The 15223-nt window shown below is 50.3% G+C and overlaps 2 protein-coding genes across 8 annotated transcripts in view; both read left to right on the top strand.

Moving 5' to 3' along the window:
- The window catches only part of SUPT16H (SPT16 homolog, facilitates chromatin remodeling subunit), a 34744-nt gene extending 31386 nt beyond the window's left edge, over window positions 1–3358 (top strand). The window contains exons 25-26 of the mRNA XM_038741212.1: window positions 917–994; window positions 1772–3358. Coding sequence (XP_038597140.1) covers window positions 917–994; window positions 1772–1917 — 224 coding nt within the window. The 3' untranslated portion in view covers window positions 1918–3358. The remainder of the gene's footprint in view (window positions 1–916; window positions 995–1771) is intronic.
- Window positions 3359–7732: 4374 nt separating this feature from the next.
- HNRNPC (heterogeneous nuclear ribonucleoprotein C) overlaps window positions 7733–15223 on the top strand; it is a 38845-nt gene continuing 31354 nt past the window's right edge. For 2 of the 7 annotated variants that reach the window (XM_038740927.1, XM_038740920.1), the window contains exon 1: window positions 7738–7823. The gene's annotated coding sequence lies outside the window, so the exon portion shown is untranslated. Of the gene's footprint in view, window positions 7824–15223 lie in introns of all 7 variants that reach the window. The other 5 variants (XM_038740922.1, XM_038740929.1, XM_038740926.1 and 2 more) reach the window with 5 other exon arrangements.

The raw sequence follows: 15223 nt of genomic DNA, 5'->3' as shown, positions 1-15223 counted from the left end.
CCACCCGGGGCTAGCCCCGCTGCCTCACGCCTCCCTTCGCACCTGCAAGCCCTCTCAGCTGCCCCTCCCGTCGCAGCCGCATTTCTCCATCATTCCCAGCCTCTCCTCCCTGCGGCCCTTCAAAGGCCGGGCCAGAGGCAGAGGAGCTGGCATTTAAAGGAGCATTAATGGTTGGTAGGAAGGGAAGTAAATCCATCCTTACCAGCGTCTCCTTTGCCGACTTCATGTTCTTCTCCTTCAGCCCCCCGAGCTTTCTTTAATCTTTGTTTTTACCACCTTAGGGTCCCCTAACATCCCCAATTAAGCCCTTTTTTCCCCTCCCCTTTCTGCATTGCCCATGTTCACCCATCCCTCAGCCCCACAGCATTTATGTATATCACTAATTAATATATTAATAATGATATCTGTCTTCCCCTCTGCACTGTGAGTGCCATGTGGGCAGGGAAGATGTTTATCAACTCTGGTATTGTACTCCCCCAAGCCCTTACTACAGTACCCTGCATCCAGTAAGCGCTCAATATGTACCACCGAACAAAACCCAAACATATCAACCACTCCTTTCCTCTCTACTTATTGTTCTTCATTTAATTTAGCTAGGAATTCCCGTTGGTCCACTTGTCTTTTCTGCCCTTTATAAACTTGATCGTGTTTATTTCTTCCTGCCTTACAGTGTTAGCTCCTCAAGGGTAGAGCTTAGGTTTATGTTACACCCTGTGTACGGGAGACAAGACAGTCATAGTATGTGCTTAGCGTTTTCTTTTTTCATAATTGTGATGGTTACGGCTTTTAGCCGAGGCATCACTGTGACGGCAGCAGCTCCTTGAGAGGAGACGGTTTGTCTCACTTAAATGCTCCTAGCTGGGTGGTTCATTCCGTACCTCTGCGACTGAAAAAAAAAATCTGCTCTTCTCCACAGACTATTCCAAGGAATCATTGGGTAGCGAAGAGGAGAGTGGAAAAGACTGGGATGAACTGGAGGAAGAAGCCAGGAAAGGTAAAAAAAATAAAAACACTAAAACCAGAATCAGCCCGGCTGACGGGAGCCCAAATTAAAGTCTTGGAATATCAGGGAGGAAGTTTCCGGTGACATTACTTCAAAGAATGGAGCGGATCAGAGCCTTGGAAGTGGTCCAGGAGAACACCACCGAGCCCTCCCGCCTTCTCCAGTTGGGGCCCAGCTGAGGACCTCCTGGGCTCGCGGGAGCCGGACGGCCAGAGTGGGCCTGGGGCTGTTTTATGGGGGTCCTTAGAGCAGTTGCACACACGGGGCCTCCAGGCTCACATCTGAGCAGCCTCCTTGTCCATCCTCCCATCAGGGACCTCCAGATTGCCCTATACTGGGCTGGCCACCCTGAAGGGACAGAAGCAGACCAGTGTCCACGAGGAGAAGGGCAAGGCAACAGCATTTTCTGAGGCACTTCACCGTCCCACCCACCGAGGCCCAACGGTGCCATCACCACCTTGTGATGTTTGAGTTTTAAGCCTCGGGGGCGGGTGGGTTAGGGGCGGTCAACGCCTTTTTTTAATGATATTTGTTAAGCGCTTACTCCGCGTTAAGCGCTGGGAGAGATGCAGATCACGCTGGTCGGAACCCCTGGGGTCGCAGTCTAAGTAGGAGGAACAGGTATCGAATCCCCATTTTACAGTTGAGGAGATCGAGGCCCAGAGAAGTGATGAGATCACAGAGCGGGCAGCGTTAGGGGTCTGTGACGAGGACCCTGCCGGCCCTCACCCCCACCTCTAATTCAGGTCTTCCCTCTTCCCCTCACAGCCGACCGTGAGAGTCGATACGAGGAAGAGGAGGAGCAGAGCCGGAGCCTGAGCCGGAAGAGGAAGGGCTCCGTGCACAGCTCCGGCCGTGGCTCCGGCCGCGGCTCCAGACACAGCTCCGCGCCCCCCAAGAAGAAGAGGAAGTAGCCGCTGAACTCTGGTCCTGCAACCCCCCTTCCTCCTCCAGCTGACCCCTGAATATTTTACCCAAAATAGAAACTGTATTTCTTCTCTCTCCCCCACGCCCCGCTCCCCGCCCTTCTTTCTTCTTTTCCTTTTCCCCCTTTGTGTCTCTCTGGGTTTTGGGGCCATCCGTATGGACCAATCTACTCGATGAACTCCAGGCCCCGCCAACCCACCGGCCTGGTGACTAGGACGTGCGTCAGTGGTGCCACACACGGGTGCCGAGGAGGAGGAGGAGGAGGTGGCTGCCTGGGGTTGTCGACGGTCAGGGGCAGCATCCGGCAGTCAGTGTAGTTTCCCCGCCCCTCCCGTCCTTCCCACCCCCTCGTCGACCAGGACACCGACAGCTCCGCGGCACTTTGCTGCCCGCTGTCGCCCTCGGAGGAGAGGGTTTCTGAGATCCTCTGGCCTGGCGTCCCTCGGCCGTTAGAACCGCAGGACCGTTTCAGGGCATGTCCCCCCGTTCTCCACCACCCCGCCCCAGCCCCCCTGAGGGCAAGGCACCGAGGCTCTTCACCAGCACGCCCAGTCCCTCGCCCTCCTCCCGCCCACTGCCAGAAACTCTCCCTCTCCTGGCTCTCCCCCGGCTGCCGTCACACGGAACCCCAGAAATGCCTCCCTTTCGGGCCCCTCTCGTCTGCCGGGGGCCGTGGCGACCCCAAAGCCGGTGCCGAGCGAAGCGGTTCTGCCTTTCGGGTTCCCCCTCTTCTCCACAGGTGACCCCGGGACGTCCCGGGAGATCCGAGAAGCAGAAGCTCCCCTTGCCCCCCGACACACCCCCACATAAACGCATCTCCCACCCCCCGCCACCTCCCTCACAGCCCTACAAGTTCACCAAGGCCGCAGGCGTGCAGGGAAAGCAAGACAGAGACTCCTTTGGCATGTCACTTTCCTCGTCCCCAGCCAAGAAGGAACAGATGCCTCCTCAGTCCACCTCAGGTTCTTTAATTCACCGCCGATCGTGGGAAGACCTGGGGGTGGCCAGCAGGCCCAGCCGGGACTGGAGGAACCTGCCGTAAGCCCCCTTTGTGGGCGAGTAAGGCAGCGGAAGACTTGGGAGAGCCACCGGTTAGCGCTCTTCATTTTTACTCGTCTCGCATTGTCCTGTATTTATCAGGTATTTTTGGTTTTGTTTTTGGGGGGGGGGGGGTTTGTTTTGTTTTTTTTCTGTTGCTCAATTAGTTTTTGGCGGGGGGGGCGGGGGGATTAACCTGGCTGTCTCCCCCTCCGGACCTCTGCACTGCCTGTCCTAGTGCAGTTCATTATGTGTTCTGTGACTTTAGGAGGGAGGAGGGGTTTCTTGGGTTTGGGGGTTTTGTTTTTTTTTGTTTTTCTTCTTAGCGGTAGGACTTGATATTTTCACCTTTGGAAGAACTGAAAAATGAATAAAATGTGTTTTGGTTTTTGGTTGGGTTTTTTTTGAGGGTTTTTTTTTTTTTTTGTAAGTTCACTTTTGGCGACTGGTCTTTTGCGTGCAGGCCCGAAGTAGCTTGGAGGTGGGGTGGGCAAGAAGTGAGGTGGTGTCCCCTTCTGGCTTCTCCCCGGAAAGTTGTTCACCAGCGCTTCGGACTGGCTTTGAAAATCATTGTGGTATTTGTCAATAATAATAATAATGGTGGCATTTATTAAGCACTATGTGCAAAGCACTGTTCTAAGCACTGGGGTGGTTACAAGGTGAACAAGTTGCTCCATGGGGGGCTCACAGTCTTAATCCCCATTTTACAGATGAGGTAACAGGCCCAGAGAAGTTAAGTGACTTGCCCAGAGTCACCCAGCTGACAATTGGCGGAGCCGGGATTTGAACCCCTGACCTCTGACTCCAAAGCCCGTGCTCTTTCCACTGAGCCACGCTGCTTAGTTTATGTGCCCAACACTGTACTAAGCCCTGGGATAGATGATACACAGTCAGGTCAGACACAATCCCTCTCCCACATTAGGCTAAGTAGGAAGAACAGGTATTGAATCCTAGTTTTACAGATGAGGAAACTGAGGCACAGAGAAGTGAAGCGACTTGCTCCAGATCACCCAGGAGGTAAGTGGTACAGCCAGGGTTTAAACCCATATCCCCCGACTCGCAGGCCTGAGTTCTTTCCACTTCAATCCGTTGATCAATCAGAGGTATTTATTGAGTTTACATGAGTTTACCATGTGCCAATCACTGTACTGAGCGCTTGGGAGAGCACATTGCAACAGAATTAGGAGACGTTCTCTGTAATGAACACTTAAGAAGCCGTATGCTCAGAACAGTTCCATCTGAGTCATTCTTGGGGTGCCTAGGGTAAAGCTGTTGTAGCTTTGCAGTCTTGAGAAGCAGCATGGCCTAATGGTCTGCAAGTCGGAAGGACCCGAGTTCTAATCCTGCCTAAACTGCGTGTTCGCTGTGTCACCTCTGGCAAGTCTCTTCACTTCTCCGTGCCTCTGTATTAGTCCCGTATTTGGGAGTTTTTTACAAGGTCATAATCCATCTTCTTTTGTGTGACCAAGGGCAATTCACACTCACAGCTACTCAACGTGAGTTTAACATGTGCCAATCACTGTGCTAAACTGTGGGATCAGATGAGACACACGCCCTGCCCTACATGGGGTTTGCAGTCTGAGAGGGAATGAGAATGGGTATTGAATCACCATTTTGCAGGTAAGGAAATTGAGGCACAGAGAAATGAAGTGACTTGCCCAAGGTTACACCGTAGGCAAGTGCCAGAGCTTTTTAAAAAATATGGTATTATGGTACTAAGTGCTGGGGTAGATACAAGTTAATCAGATTGGTTACGGTCCGTCATGTCCCACATGGAGCTCACGGATGAGGTAACTGAGGCCCAGAGAAGTGAAGTAACCTGCCCGAGTTCGCACAGCAAAAGTGACGGAGTTGAGAATAGAACAAAAATCCTGAGTCCCAGACCTCTGCTCTATCTATTAAACTAAGGTAGGACTAGAATTTGGGATTCCTCCCAGATCTGTGCTCTTTCCCCTATGTATCCAGCATATTTTTGTGTAGTTTTGTAAAGTCTCGTTCTTTAGAGAAGCAGCGTGGCTTAGTGGAAAGAGCCCGGACTTGGGGGTCAGAAGTCATGGGTTCTAATCCCAGCTGTATGACTTTGGGCAAGTCATTTAACTTCTCTTTGCCTCAGTTATCTCATTTGTAAAATGGATTTAGACTGAGCCCCATGTGGGACAACCTGATTACCTTTATTTACCCCAGCGCTTAAAAGAGTGCTTGGCACATAGTAAGCACCTTTAACAAATACCATCATCATCTTGGTACGTTCTGTCCCCAGGATATTGTTTTACTCCCCTCCCCTGCCCTTTGGTTGATGATGATGATGGCATTTGTTAAGCGCTTACTATGTGCAAAGCACTGTTCTAAGCGCTGGTGGGATACAAAAGTGATCAGGTTGCCCCACGCGGGGCTTGCAGTCTTAATCCCCGTTTTACAGATGAGGGAACTGAGGCTCAGAGAAGTGAAGTGACTTGCCCAAGGTCACACAGCAGGCGTGTGGCGGGGCCGGGATTCGAACCCACGACCTCTGACTCCAAAGCCCGTACTATTTCCACTGAGACATCCACTAAATTAAAATGCGTGTTGACTTTTTTTTTAGCTATTTCCCCCAACAATACAAGCGTGACAATCCAGGGAAGTACAAGTTGACAACATATAGAGACGGTCCCTACCCAACAGCGGGCTCACAGTCTAGAAGTATCACCCCCAGAGCTTAGAACAGTGCACATAGTAAGCGCTTAACAAAAACCATCATCATCATTATTATTATTATTATCATCCAGCCCCCACCGTCTCTGGTGGGCGGGAAACTGTTGGGGGGAAACTGAGGCAGCCGGGCCTGGCCGGGTGTGAGGCACGGGTGGAGGGCACGGACCCCGTGTCGCCCCCTCCTTCCTCTCCCCCTCCTCCCCCTCTCCATCCCCTCCCCACAGCACCTGTATACAGGTATGTATGTTTGTATGTATTTATTACTCTATTTTATTTGTACATATTTATTCTATTTATTTTATTTTGTTAATATGTTTTGTTTTGTCGTCTGTCTCCCCCTTCTAGACTGCGAGCCCACTGTTGGGTAGGGACTGTCTCTATGTGTTGCCAACTTGTACTTCCCAAGCGCTTAGTCCAGTGCTCTGCACACAGTAAGCGCTCAATAAATACGATTGATTGATTGCACTTCCCAAGCGCTTAGTCCAGTGCTCTGCACACAGTGAGCGCTCAATAAATATGATTGAATAAATGAATGAATGAATGAGTTGAGCGCTTTCTGTGTGCAGAGCACTGGACTAAGCGCTTGGGAAGTACAAGTCGGTAACATCTAGAGACGGTCCCTACCCAACAGTGGGCTCACAGTCTAGAAGGGGGAGAGAATTTATTACTCTATTTATTTATTTTATTTGTGCATATTTTATTTATTTTGTTAATATATTTTGTTTGGTCCTCTGTCTCCCCCTTCTAGACTGTGAGCCTGCTGTTGGGTAGGGCCCGTCTCTAGATGTTGCCAACTTGTCCTTCCCAAGCGCTTAGTCCAGTGCTCTGCACACAGGAAGCGCTCAATAAATATGAATGAATGAATGAATGAATGAATGAAATCAGGGCCAAGCTAGCTCTCTTCCTCCCTTCAAGGCCCTACTGAGAGCTCACCTCCTCCAGGAGGCCTTCCCACACTGAGCCCCTTCCTTTCTCTCCCCCTCGTCCCCCTCTCCATCCCCCATCTTACCTCCTTCCCTTCCCCACAGCACCTGTATATATGTAGATATGCTTGTACATATTTATTACTCTATTTTACTTGTACATATCTATTCTATTTATTTTATTTTGTTAGTATGTTTGGTTTTGTCTCCCCCTTTTAGACTGTGAGGCCACTGTTGGGTAGGGACTGTCTCTATATGTTGCCAACTTGCACTTCCCAAGCGCTTAGTCCAGTGCTCTGCGCACGGTAAGCGCTCAATAAATACGATTGATGATGATGACTGTCTCTATATGTTGCCAACTTGCACTTCCCAAGCGCTTAGTCCAGTGCTCTGCGCACAGTAAGCGCTCAATAAATACGATTGATGATGATGACTGTCTCTCTGTGTTGCCAACTTGTACTTCCCAAGCGCTTAGTCCAGTGCTCTGCGCACAGTAATTGCTCAATAAACACGATTGATGCGTGGCTCAGTGGAAAGAGCCCGGGCTTTGGAGTCAGAGGTGATGGGTTCAAATCCCGGCTCCGCCACTTGTCAGCTGTGTGACTTTGGGCCAGTCACTTCACTTCTCTGGGCCTCAGTTCCCTCATCTGGAAAATGGGGATTAAGTCTGTGAGCCCCACGTGGGACAACTTGATTACCTTGTATCTACCCCAGCAATTAGAACAGCGATTTGCACATAGTAAGCGCTTAATAAATGCCATCATTATTATGATGATGATGATGATGATGAGGGCCGCGCTTAGCGGGGCTGAGGCCCCGGATGTTGAGTCCTTGCGCGGATACAAAGGCCCGAAGCCGCGGGGGCCGGTCCCTCCGAGACGGAGGGCCAATGAGCGCGCCGGAGGGGAAGAGTGACAGGCGTCGCGGCCAATCAGGGCCCGCCTTCTCGCTCGGGGCCCGCCGCCGGTTCCTATTGGGCGCCCCCGTGACGGACGGCCGCGTGGGCTAATAGGGGAGCGGGGCGGTGGAAGGAGGGGGCCAATGGGGAGGCCGCTCGGGTCGGGGGAGGAGGACGCCGCGGCTGTGGAGAAGAAGCGGCGGCCATTTTGTGAGGGGACGGCGCCGGAGCCGGCGGCGGCGGCGGCGGCGGGGGCGGCTGAGGAGAGGCCGGCCTCGGGGGACGCGGACCGCGGCAGCCCGCCCTGCCCAGCCCTGCCCTCCTTCTCCCTCGACGCCATCCGGTGAGTGGCGAGGGCCGGCACGGGGACAGGCGGGAAGGAAGGCAGGCCCGTCGAGGCCAACTGCCTCACGGCGATGGCGACGACGCCCCCACCACAAAGCCCCCTCACCGCGGGGCTGACTCCCCCCCTCACGCAGTAATAATAACGACGACGATACGCGCCAAAACGTCTACTACGTGCCGGGCACTGTCCTAAGCGCCGGGGGAGACGCCGGGTAGAGCGGCCCACGTGGGGCCCACAGCCTTCACCCCCATTTTCCAGGTGAGGGAACTGAGGCCCGGAGAAGTGAGGTGACCTGGCCAATTCAGGAACACGTAAATAATAATGACGGCATTTGTTACACGCTTACTGTGTGCGAAGCACTGTTCTAAGCGCTGGGGGAGATACCAGATAATTGGGTGGTCCCGCAGTCTTCACCCCCCATTTTGCAGATGAGGGAACTGAGGCCCGCAGAAGTGAGGTGACCTGACCAATTCAGGAACACGTAAATAATAATAATGGTATTAAACGCTTGCTATGTGCGAAGCACTTTTCTAAGCGCTGGGGGAGATACCAGATAATTAGGTTGGCCCACAGTCTTCACCCCCCCCCCCCCCCATTTTCCAGATGAGGGAACTGAGGCCCGCAGAAGTGAGGTGACCTGACCAATTCAGGAACACATAATGAGGTCATTTGTTACACGCTTACTATGTGCGAAGCACTTTTCTAAGCGCTGGGGGAGATACCAGGTAATTAGGTGGTCCCACAGTCTTCACCCTCCCCATTTTGCAGATGAGGGAACTGAGGCCCGGAGAAGTGAGGTGACCTGACCAAAGTCGCCCAGCTGACAAGTGGCAGAGGTGGGTTTAGAACCCACGACCTCTGACTCCCCAGCCGCGCTCTTTCCAGTGAGAGAAAATTCAAACATGTACTGAGCGCTTAATGTGTGCACAGCACTGTCCTAAGCGCTTGGGAGGGTCCAATTCAGGAACACATAAATAATAATGGTGCCATTTGTTAAGCGCTTACTATGTGCGAAGCACTTTCCTAAGCGCTGGGGGAGATTCCAGATAATTAGGTGGTCCCACAGTCTTCACCCCCCCCATTTTCCAGATGAGGGAACTGAGGCCCGGAGAAGTGAGGTGACCTGACCAATTCAGGAACACATAAATAGTAATGATGGCGTTTGTTAAACGCTTGGCTATGTGCGAAGCACTTTTCTAAGCGCTGGGGGAGATACCAGGTAATTAGGTTGGCCCACAGTCTTCACCCCCATTTTCCAGATGAGGGAACTGAGGCCCGCAGAAGTGAGGTGACCTGACCAATTCAGGAGCACGTAAATAATAATGGTGGCGTTTGTTAAACGCTTGCTATGTGCGAAGCACTGTTCTAAGCGCTGGGGGAGATACCAGATAATTAGGTTGGCCCACAGCCTTCACCCCCCCACCCCCCCATTTTCCAGATGAGGGAACTGAGGCTCGGAGAAGTGAGGTGTCCTGACCAATTCAATAACACGTAAATAATAATGATGGCATTTGTTAAACTCTTGGCTATGTGCGAAGCACTTTTTCTAAGCGCTGGGGGAGATACCAGGTAATTAGGTTGTCCTACAGTCTTCACCCCCCATTTTCCAGATGAGGGAACTGAGGCCCAGAGAAGTGAGGTGACCTGACCAAAGTCGCACAGCTGACAAGTGGCGGAGGTGGGATTAGAACCCACGACCTCTGACTCTCCAGCCCGTGCTCTTTCCACTAAGAGAAAATTCAGACGTATCTACTGAGCGCTTACTGTGTGCACAGCGCTGTCCTAAGCGCTCGGGAGGGTCCAATTCAGGAACACGTAAATAATAATAATAATGGTATTTGTTAAACGCTTACTATATGCGAAGCACTTTTCTAAGCGCTGGGGGAGATACCAGATAATTAGGTTGTCCCACGTGGGTCCCACAGTCTTCACCCCCATTTTCCAGATGAGGGAACTGAGGCCCAGAGAAGTGAGGTGACCTGTCCAAAGTCGCACAGCTGACAAGTGGCGGAGGCGGGATTAGAACCCAAGATCTCTGACTCCCCAGTCCGTGCTCTTTCCACTAAGAGAAAATTCGGACGTATCTATTGAGCGCTTAGTGTGTTCATGGCGCTGTCGTAAGTGCTTGGGAGGGTCCAATTCAGGAACACATAAATAATAATGATGGCATTTGTTAAACGCTTGGCTATGTGCGAAGCACTTTCTCTAAGCGCTGGGGGAGATACCAGATAATTAGGTGGTCCCACAGTCTTCACCCCCCCATTTTCCAGATGAGGGAACTGAGGCCCAGAGAAGTGAGGTGACCTGACCAAAGTCGCACAGCTGACAAGTGGCGGAGGCGGGATTAGAACCCACGACCTCTGACTCCCCAGCCCGTGCTCTTTCCACTAAGAGAAAATTCAGACGTATGTACTGAGCGCTTACTGTGTGCACGGCGCTGTCCTAAGCGCTTGGGAGGGTCCAATTCAGGAACACGTAAATAATAATGATGGCATTTGTTAAACGCTTGGCTATGTGCGAAGCGCTTTTTCTAAGCGCTGGGGGAGATACCAGGTAATTAGGTTGGCCCACTCTTCACTCCCCATTTTCCAGATGAGGGAACTGAGGCCCAGAGAAGTGAGGTGACCTGACCAATTCAGGAACACATAAATAATAATGATGGCATTTGTTAAGCGCTTGGTATGTGCGAAGCACTGTTCTAAGCGCTGGGGGAGATACCAGATAATTAGGTTGTCCCACAGTCTTCACCCCCCCATTTTCCAGATGAGGGAACTGAGGCCCGGAGAAGTGAGGTGACCTGGCCAATTCAGGAACACATTAATAATGATGGCATTTGTTAAACGCTTACTATGTGCGAAGCACTTTTCTAAGCGCTGGGGGAGATACCAGATAATTAGGTGGTCCCACAGTCTTCACCCCCCCATTTTCCAGATGAGGGAACTGAGGCCTGGAGAAGTGAGGTGACCTGACCAAAGTCGCACAGCTGACAAGTGGCGGAGGCGGGATTAGAACCCACGACCTCTGACTCCCCAGCCCGTGCTCTTTCCACTAAGGGAAAATTCAGACGTATGTACTGAGTGCTTACTGTGTGCACGGCGCTGTCCTAAGCGCTTGGGAGGGTCCAATTCAGGAACACATAAATAATAATGATGGCATTTGTTAAGCGCTTACTATGTGCGAAGCACTTTTCTAAGTGCTGGGGGAAATACCAGATAATTAGGTTGTCCCACAGTCTTCACCCCCATTTTCCAGATGAAGGCACTGGTGCCCAGAGAAGTGAGGTGACCTGACCAAAGTCACACAGTTGACAAGTGGCGGAGGTGGGATTAGAACCCACGACCTCTGACTCCCCAGCCCGTGCTCTTTCCACTAAGAGAAAATTCAGACGTATGTACTGAGCGCTTACTGTGTGCACAGCGCTGCCCTAAGTGCTTGGGAGGGTCCAATTCAGGAACACATAATAATGATGGTATTTGTTAAGCGCTTACTATGTGCGAAGCACTGTTCTAAGCGCTGGGGGAGACACTAGGTAGAGCGTCCCATGTGGGGCCCACAGTCTTCACCCCCATTTTCCAGATGAAGGCACTGAGGCCCAGAGAAATGAAGCGACTGGCCCAAGGTCACGCAGCTGACAAGTGGCAGAGGCAGGATTAGAACCCACGACCTCCGACTCACCAGCCCGTGCTCTTTCCACTAAGAGCATTAATACATATTTATTACTCTATTTATTTTAGTTGTACATATTCTATTTTGTTAATGTGTTTTGTTTTATTGTCTGTCTCCCCCTTCTAGACTGTGAGCCCGCTGTTGGGTAGGGACTGTCTCTAGCTGTTGCCAACTTGTACCTCCCAAGCGCTTAGTACAGTGATCTGCACACAGTAAGCATTCAATAAATACGATTGACTAAAAGAATGAATGAAGAGAAAATTCAGACATATCTACTGAGCGCTTACTGTGTGCACAGCGCTGTCCTAAGCGTTTGGGAGGGCCAAGTTCAGGAACACGTAAATAATAATAATGATGGCATTTGTTAAGCGCTTACTATGTGCGAAGCACTGTTCTAAGCACGGGGGGAGATACCAGGTAGACCGTCCCACGTGGGGCTCACGGTGTTCATCCCCATTTTCCACATGAAGACACTGGGGCCCAGAGAAGTGAAGTGACTGGCCCAGAGTTACAGAGCTGACAAGTGGCCGAGGTGGGATTAGAACCCACGTCCTCTGACTCCAAAGCCCGGGCTCTGACCACAGCCATGGGTTCACATCATCTCCGAGCGCATCGTTTCCAAAACACCTTTCCCACAGGACGGCGTTAACCAAAAGCTAAATATCTGTTTTCTACCCCCCTCCCTGAGACCGAGGTAGAAAAGCGGGGGATCCTTTAATAATAATAATAATGATGGCATTTGCTAAGCGCTTACTAAGTGTAAAGCACTGTTCTAAGCGCTGGGTATGGGTGGTCGTAGGGCCCCAGTGAGAGAACAACACTCAGTTTGCCGAATTGTACTTCCCAAGCGCTCAATATGGTGCCCTGCGCACAGCAAGCCCTCCATAAATATGATTCAATGAATAATTCGGATGGCTCTGCGGCTTTAGATCCGCAGGCGGCAGAGCAAGGAATAGGTGTGTGGGTAAGCGAAGCTTTACGAGGAGGTAGGTATGGCTGCCTTGTCCAGGAGGGGAAACTGAGGCAGGCAGAGAGACACGGCTGAATGACCCCGGTGCTGGAGTTCAATGATGGGCCTTGAGCATTGAAAAAATCGGATTCTTTTTGGAATGATAATATGCCTTTAGGAACTTGCCAGACCAGTTGCAGGCTCTCTACTCTGTGTGCTTACATTCAGTAGAAAACACAGAAAAGAAGTAAAAATTCCCACATTCTGCCTGCGAGGGGTTCATTTGATCCCGAGGACGTGCATTTCTTTTTCCCTTCGCTATTGAGATGCATGTGATTCTCTCATGGTAGCGTTGTTCTATTAATTTACCCCCAGGGTTGTTCCTTTCTTCCATTGTCTGTATTTTAGTTAGACTAGTGGGAGCCAGCATGGTGTTTTTATCCACTATTTCCCCCAAACATCTTTGAAACCAGAAGGTACATGCGATAATGCTAATGTTATGAATATGTAAATATAAGGAAACCTTAAGAGTTCACAATAAATTAAAGTGAGCTTAGAATAGGTATTTAAAGTCCTGTAGTGAAGAAAAGTGCCAGCTGTTAATAATAATAATAATGGCATTTGTTAAGCACTTACTATGAGCTGTACTATACTAGCTGTTGTGAGGGAACACTACTGTAGTGGTGTTCCTTTGTGTGGATCACCGAGGTTTTTGTTTCAGCAGTTAAATGCAAAAAATGATGGGGAGAGACTGTGACTTAAATATTGTTTCTGTCTCCTGGGTCAGCCTCTCCAAAATTGTCCATCACCTAAAGGAGAGATCAGGATTGGTCTTTATATCAAAATATAAAAATACCAGTGACTTGAGATGTCATTCTATTGATGTTCCTCCCTTTTGGGGCAGCGTAAATGGAAGCTGTCAACAAAACCTTTGCAGAAACTTGGACTCTCAAACCAAATGTCTCTCTCCCCCCACGGTCCCACCTTTTTTTTTTTTTTTTACCCCCGGGGCAAAATTTAACAGTTGGCAACAACCAAGATGGAGAAACAAAACAATCCCTGTAACAGACTTTTAAGAGTAAAAACGCACATGCGGTACATGAGGCACCCAAGAGCTAGTTCACATTTACCAAGAAATAATAATAATAATAATAATGGCATTTATTAAGCACTTACTATGTGCAAAGCACTGTTCTAAGCGCTGGGGAGGTTACAAGGTGATCAGGTTGTCCCACGGGGGGCTCACAGTCTTCATCCCTATTTTACAGATGAGGGAACTGAGGCCCAGAGAAGTGAAGTGGCTTGCCCAAAGTCACCCAGCTGACAATTGGCGGAGCCAGGGTTTGAATCCATGACCTCTGACTCCAAAGCCCGGGCTCTTTCCACTGAGCCAGGGGAACCGCACATGGAACAGAGCCAGCATCTTTTGGGCTGTAAAGTCCCATTATTCATTTAATTGTACTTATTGAGCGCTTACTGTGTGCAAAGCATCATGCTAAGCGCTTGGGAAAGTATAAAATATATAACAATCATTGATGATAATACAGAATTCTGCTTGCAGGGCATTGCCCCAGAGCAGATTGGTCCAAGCCAGTGAGCTAGGGATGCTGCCTTACAACAGGGCAGGGTGGAAACCCACTTTCCTTTTGCAAATAAGAAGAAAGTCTCCCCTCTCCCTCATCGTACTCTAAGGTTATACTGAGAATGGGAAGAGCTAATCATTCCCGACTCTGGGAGGGAGGCACCAGTGCATTTGTTAGCGCTGGTGGGCTCCCAGGGTGGCCCTGGGGAAGGGGAGAAAGCCCCACCCTTGGAAATCAGGGACTTAAATGGGTGGAGGGTTCATAGGTTACAGGAGGGACCTGGGAGCCCTGAAGTTTGACCCATTTTGAGGCCCTTTGGTTACAGAATAATAATGGTATTTGTTAAGCATCTACTGTGTGCCAGGCACTGTACTGAGTGCTGGAGTGGACACAAGTAAATTGGGTTGGCCACAGTCCCTGTCCCACGTGGGGCTCGCAGTCTCGCTCCCCACTTTACAGTGAGGTAACCGGGGCACAGAGAAGCCCCAGGTCACTCAGAAGTAATTTTAAAATCATTCAGGTTGGCACCTTTGTAAAAAGGAGCTCTGAGGTTATGCCTCCATTTGAAATATATTAGCCTGTCTCTAGGGAGACGGGTTTGGGCTCCATCAGGCTGAGAACATCAGCTCTCTGAGTCTTCAGTTCATCCACCTGTCCTTAACGAAGGTGGAAGTATCTGGTCAATGAGATTGTTGAATACGAAGGTTTAAAAGAGTTGCCAAATAGGCAGTAAATCAATTTTCAAAATAAATTCACACCCCAAATCCCCCCCCCCCCCCCACAAAAGGAATCAGATAGACTTTAATGTTGCTTAATATCATTCCGATGGGATTGGTGCTCAGCAATACCATGTGCTGATATTTATATAGAAAGCAGAAGTGTGTCCTTCTGTTCATTCTCCAGGGATATGTGCTTAAAGGCCTAGGCTGATGTGTAATGCCTGCCCCAGGAGCCAGATTGGTTGTGCTTTTTCCTCCTTATTTTGGATTGCCTGCAAAGCCACTCTGGAGGAACTAAGCCTCCCCCCCACACCCCCCCCGAAAAAAAAATCTGCATCTCACTGGTGAAATATTTTCTTGACATGACTCTTAATCATTAACCCCAAGGGCTGTGAATGCCTTATTTTCATTTTTCTGTACCACTGCTCCTCCAGTTTCCATCCTGTTGCCCAGACACAAAGGATACACTGCTGGTGAATT

This window comes from Tachyglossus aculeatus (genome assembly GCF_015852505.1).
Source record: "Tachyglossus aculeatus isolate mTacAcu1 chromosome 12 unlocalized genomic scaffold, mTacAcu1.pri SUPER_6_unloc_1, whole genome shotgun sequence".
NCBI lineage: Eukaryota > Metazoa > Chordata > Mammalia > Monotremata > Tachyglossidae > Tachyglossus > Tachyglossus aculeatus.
This window is presented reverse-complemented; position numbering and strand designations above follow the sequence as displayed.